Source organism: Rhinatrema bivittatum, chromosome 19 (assembly GCF_901001135.1).
Source record: "Rhinatrema bivittatum chromosome 19, aRhiBiv1.1, whole genome shotgun sequence".
NCBI lineage: Eukaryota > Metazoa > Chordata > Amphibia > Gymnophiona > Rhinatrematidae > Rhinatrema > Rhinatrema bivittatum.
Genome location: NC_042633.1, coordinates 38850976 through 38856687, shown reverse-complemented (window position 1 = coordinate 38856687; position 5712 = coordinate 38850976). Strand labels below are relative to the sequence as shown.

Below are 5712 nucleotides of genomic sequence, written 5' to 3'. Positions count from 1 at the left end.
TTGTCTGTGACTTGTCTCTTCTACCTCTGCTGTTCTCAGAAATCATTGCATGTCCTGTTGCTTTTGCCTGCTCCCCAGGGATTCCAGATCTGCTCTCACTCCCTGGGATCCCAGACTAGCTCTCTGCTTCTTTGGGCTCCCAGACCAGCTCTTGTTTTCTGGGATCCTAGATTGGCACTTGCTCCCCAGGTTACCAAACAAGTTGTCACCCTTCCACGGATGCCAAGCCAGCTCTCACTCCATGGGATCTTGGACTGGTTCTCATTCCCCAGGTATTCGGAAGCAGCCTTGCTCCCCAGGAAACATCAGGCCCAGCCCTTGTTCCCCAAGGACCTCCAGGACTGGCTCTCAGTAATTCTAGACTGGCCTTGCTCTCCAAGGTCCTGAACTGTTGCTGGTCCCCTATGGATCCTGAACCTGCTCTCACTCCCTGGCACTTTGTACGAGTTCTCACTCTCCAGGTAGCCGAGAGTGGCCTTGCTCCTTGGGGATCCTGGGCCGGCGCTGGCTTCCCAGGAACCCTTAGGTCCTGCTCTCGCTCTCCAGTAATCGCTCTCCTGGATCCCAGACCCCCTCTGTTGCCCCGGCCCCGGTTCTCACTCCCCGGACACTACCCACAGCTTCCCAGCTCATGGCATGACAGCTGACTGCGCTGCAGCCACGTGGTACGCCCTCGGCAAGAGGGAAAACAAACAAAGGGGGTGGGGCTTGCAGCAAGCAGCCAATCAGGGGCTAAGACGGGCGTGGTCACGGGCGGAGCGATCAATCAGAAGCCCGTGTGGCTCTCGCGCTGTGGACATCGCCATCCAGTCCGCAGGAGGGAGGGAGAAAGGGGGGGGGCGGGCAGGTATGAAAAAGGGGTGTGGTTTAGAGCCGCGCGCTCGGGCCTGACGAGTGAAGGCGGGGCGGAGTAGGGGGGAAAAAAAAAAAAGGTCCAAATCTGCGCAACCCGATTGGCGGCAGGGCCGCGAGCTGGAAGCTCCGCTGCCTGCTTGGCGGGGTGGGCGGAGCCGCGCGCGCGCCCTGCCCTGGAAGGTTCTGGGCAGGTCTGGAAGGTTCGGCGGGGCTATAAATGGCGGCGGGAGGCGGGCGCGCCGAACGCAGTCCGCGGGTAGTCTGAGGTGCGAGCGGAGCGGTGCCTTTCCGCCGTCGGCGGGCGCAGAGAGCGGCAGCGAGCGGCCTCCTTGTGCGGGCGCCGGAGCCGCCATGGGCAAGGACTACTACAAGACGCTGGGGCTGAGCCGGGGCGCCTCGGAGGACGACGTCAAGCGGGCCTACCGCAAGCAGGCCCTGCGCTACCACCCGGACAAGAACAAGGAGCCCGGCGCCGAGGAGAAGTTCAAGGAGGTGGCCGAGGCCTACGACGTGCTGAGCGACCCCAAGAAGCGCGACGTGTACGACAGGTTCGGCGAGGAGGGTGAGCGCCTGGGCTGGGCGGGGCAGACCGCAGGGCTTAATTAACGTTCCTGGGCCGAAGCCTGAGAAGTCCGGTTTCGTTGCCCGGAAATGACCCCCCTTTCCCCCCCCCCCCCCCACGGGGAGGGGGTTAACCCTTCCCTCTGGGCTCGGTGGCGCCCCGGCCACCTTCCAGCAGCTAACGGGGGAGGCGGCGGGGAGGAGCTCGTTCTTCCGGTAGGGGCCGCCGGGGGTAGGCGGGGCCGTGGGCTCGGGGGGGAAAGCGCGACCGGAAGCGGAGGGTGCCCGTGTTCCAGCAGCTCCCCCTCCCCCCCCCCCTCCTCGGAGTCCCGGGACAGTGGCAGGCTCTGACAGCTGGGGGGAGCCCTTGCTGGCGGCCGCGCCTACCTTGCCTCTCGCTGGAAGGTTCGAGCACATTCGCTCGCCTCCCGTCGCGCCGTGAATTCCGGCGGCCCTGGGGGGTGGGTGGGCAGGCAGGGTCAGCGTCAGCGTCGGGTATGTGTCTGGATCTCCTGGTTTGACCGTCCCCTTTCGGGACTGCTCCCGGTGCTTTTTACCGTAGCCTGGGTTTTGCGTGTCTGGGTGCTGGTGCCGGTAGCGAGTCCTGTACGGTGTGGCTGCCGTGGCCGGTGGTTAGCGGAAGGTCCCCCCCCCCCTAACTCCTAACACCAGCAAGCAATGGCAGTTCAAAAGGGGGGAGGACTAGGGGCAGGTGACTTGGGAATTTTGGGACAGTCAGGTAATCTCCTCCAGAGGTCTGTGGCTTTCTAATCCAAACCGGCTTGAGCGTGCTTTCTCAATAGCTCAACGCTAAACTACTTCCGGGATGAATAGCCTGGAGGGTGTAGGCGGTGTGTGGAGGAGAACTTGTAAGGGCAAGGAAGGCTGTGGGAAGCAGAGGGAAGCCAGTGGGTAAAATGGGAGGTGATTTTTCTAGACCATGAGCTTCTTGGAAATGAAATTTTAGGTCTTAAGAATACAAAGGAAGGTTCATACTTCAGAAAAACTGAGGCACCTCTAAAACGGGGGTCATAATAGAAACATTTATTTAACATGTTTTGTATACTGTCATTTGGCTTTGCCATCATAATAGATGGACAGAGTAACATGTGATACGTGCCTTTAACAGAATCTAAATAGAACATCCCCACACCCTCAGAATACCAGGAAGTTTCCTCCAGATTTAATGGAAATGGCCTTGAATCCAACTTTTCCAGCTTGTCTAGCAGAGTTGTCGGTTGGTTTCAGCTCCCACCATAGTCCTTGCTGGACCCTTCTTGTTATAGAATGGGAGCAAACGGTGCAGTAAAGACTCTTGACCCTGTGTCTCTTGTAGAACCTTACACTAAGCTTTTGTGCCCTTCCTAGGTCTGAAAGGTGGCGGAGGTGGTGGCGGAGGGGGCTCTAACGGCTCCTCATACAGCTACACCTTCCATGGGGACCCACACGCCATGTTTGCCGAGTTCTTTGGCGGTCGGAATCCTTTCGACACTTTCTTTGGCCCGCGGAACGGAGACGAAGACATGGACATCGATGACCCGTTTGCCAGCTTCGGGGTGGGCAACTTTGGCAGCATGGGCTTCCCCCGCTCCCGAACCATCCGGGAAACCAGCCGGAAGCAGGATCCCCCCGTGGTCCGCGATCTGAAGGTTTCCCTGGAGGAGGTGTACAGGGGGTGCACCAAGAAGATGAAAATATCCCACAAACGCTTGAACTTAGACAGGAAGACCATGCGGACTGAGGACAAGATTCTGACTGTGGAAATCAAGAAGGGCTGGAAGGAGGGAACCAAGATAACCTTCCCCAAAGAGGGAGACGAAACCCCGGGCAATATTCCTGCTGACATTGTCTTTGTTGTAAAGGACAAGCCCCATCCCACTTTTAAGCGAGAGGGCTCAGACATAATCTACCCAGCCAAGATCAGCCTTCGTCAGGTAAGCAAGGCGCATGCATCCAAGAACACCCTGAATGGCTAACGTCGTCTTTCGGTAGGGGGCACCGTGGGTGCTAAGCCCAGGTCCCTTATCTGGCTTCTTTCATAAAGGTTTTCCTGTGCTAAAACCCCAGTTATTGTGACACAGATCTTGCTTGGGTTCTCACAGCCTTGCCAGACGGAGAAACGATTAAAATGTCAAACTAGACTTTTGTAGAAGTAGACCCCCAGGGAAGCCTGAAAGGAAAGAGAGAAAGCAGTAAGACCTACTCTAGAAGTACTTTGGCAAGCCAACTCCATGAGCAAGAGTAGTGCTAATGTGAAATCACGATGCTTGTATTGATTGATCAGGAAGTCTGAGCATGCAGTTTGCAATGAATCAATATACTAGGCGGTGTTTCAGCCAGACTAAATAGCACTTGCCTTCAGTGCATAAGCCCCTTGATTGCTTGGACTCTAGGCAGAAGACCCCAGGTTAGTCTTGTGGGACCTCTTTGGTGCATCTATAGGCAGGGTGATCCTGAAGATGGAAAGCTGGGGCAGACCCTCTTTACCTCTGGTATCCAGCGTGCTGGGAGCTGGCTCCCTCCAGTTTGGCCTGGGCGTTTGGTATCTTAAAACCTTGAGGGTACCCTAGCCAGTTGCCTGCCAGAACATTGCACAGTCACTTCTATTTTAAGATTTCCTTTCTCCAGCAGGTCCTGTAACTGTTCCTCTGTAAAATGCTTAACCTGTCTTTGTTCTCTCCCCCCCCCCCCCCCCCAGGCATTATGTGGCTGCACCATCGAGGCACCAACCTTGGACAACAGGACCATCTCGTTGGTTTTCAAGGATGTGATAAAGCCAGGCATGAAACGAAGAATTCCAGGAGAAGGGCTCCCCCTGCCCAAAGCCGCCAACCAGCGAGGAGACCTCATCATCGAGTTTGAAGTGAAATTTCCAGATAAAATCCCTCCCTCCTCCAAAGAAGTGCTGGAGCGGACATTGCCGGCATAGCGCCGCCATGGGCAGAGAGACTTTGTTTCCCAGAGGGTTTTTGGACACTATCTACCATGGGTGGAGGGTCATGAACTGTGGGAGTGATGCATGGACTTTGTCATACAGTACTTTACTTATAGTACAGGGCAGTGCTGATGATTTTGATGTAAAAGGATTAAGTTGTATTTTTAAAGTTTCTTATTTTTTAAATCTTCTGACCAAAATCTGCACCCAGTTGGGCACCTCTTGTGTGTATCAAACAGCATCGGCCTCTTCAGGCCATGGTTTTTACCTTACACTCCACCCCCCCCCCCTGCATCCTCGCTGCTCTTGTCTAAACTGAGTGAGCCCTGTCCCTGCCTGAAGGCTTCCCCTTGTCACCGCTCTCCCCCGCTACAAGGTCTCTTCTACTTAACTTTTGCCTCTGAAAGTGGCCTTGCTGTTGTATTAAGGCATTTCCTGTCCCCTGCTCTGCTGTATGTATAAGCTGTGCTATAAGGTGGGCTATGGCTTGCTCATTACAGCAGCCCAAGGGGTGGTTCTGGTCTGGTTGCATTAGTGTTGGCAGCTTCCGTGGTGGTTCAGGCAGGAAAGGCTGGTCCTTGACCGCTTAGTGGCTGTTTGTTCAAGCTGGCACGATGCCGGTTCTTCAGGTATAACTTGTTACCCTTGCTTTCAGCTTTGCATGTGTTAGCTTAAGAAGCAGACTGGGTGCACCTTCGGCAACTAAGTTGCCTGCCCTGTCTTCTGCATTTTTCCTCGTGGCAGGGCACACTTCCTAGCCTGTGAGTTGTCTGCACCGCCCTGGTTCAAAAGTACTTTTGATAAAAGGGCCTTTGCTTCTGTGAAAGAAGCATGCTGGAATTCTCTGTACATAACTTTTTTTTTCCTTTGTATTAAAGTTGTTGTAAATCATATGTGTATTTCAGTAAACACTACCGCTAACCTGCCCTACGATGAGCTGCTATTTAAAGGTCTCTCGTGCTTCCCTGCTGCATCCACTGCGCAGCCTGACTCCCCTGCAAATTCTAGCCAGAAAATGCATAAGATAAGTGGAGAGGGACTATTTAAGGCTCTGAATCCAAGATACCCGAGGGGTGCTTAAACTGGTCTCATTTGTGTTTGCGTGAGAAGTTTGCAAGCAGTGGTAGTGCCTGTGCATCTCATGCATACTCATTAGAGCTCTTAAAAGGCTGCCACTTGCCCTCCTGCTTCTCTCTATTTTGCTGTTTCTTCAGAGTTAAATGTAAGTAGGCTGTCAGCTCCTGACGAGGGTGTGGGTACTCCTTTTAATTACTGTTGGGCAGGTCTGTACACGTCGCCGGCTTCCAGCTGCAGGCTGAGTGCTGGTAGCAGCCTTATTGTTTCAGATTTCATAAATCCAA

The 5712-nt window shown here is 54.6% G+C and overlaps 1 protein-coding gene across 1 annotated transcript; it reads left to right on the top strand.

Moving 5' to 3' along the window:
- Positions 1-944: 944 nt before the first annotated feature.
- Positions 945-5284, top strand: DNAJB1 (DnaJ heat shock protein family (Hsp40) member B1). The gene is made up of 3 exons (XM_029585202.1): positions 945-1417; positions 2785-3350; positions 4115-5284. Exons 1-3 carry the CDS (start codon positions 1207-1209, stop codon positions 4343-4345), a joined length of 1008 nt encoding a protein of 335 aa, XP_029441062.1. The 5' UTR covers positions 945-1206; the 3' UTR covers positions 4346-5284.
- Positions 5285-5712: the final 428 nt, after the last annotated feature.

Coding starts and splice junctions, on each gene's coding strand:
- DNAJB1 (XM_029585202.1), top strand. CDS start 1,207: ATGGGCAAGGACTACTACAAGACGCTGGGGCTGAGCCGGGGCGCCTCG. Junction 1,418..2,784: donor CGACAGGTTCGGCGAGGAGG/GTGAGCGCCTGG, acceptor TGCCCTTCCTAG/GTCTGAAAGGTGGCGGAGGT. Junction 3,351..4,114: donor CCAAGATCAGCCTTCGTCAG/GTAAGCAAGGCG, acceptor CCCCCCCCCCAG/GCATTATGTGGCTGCACCAT.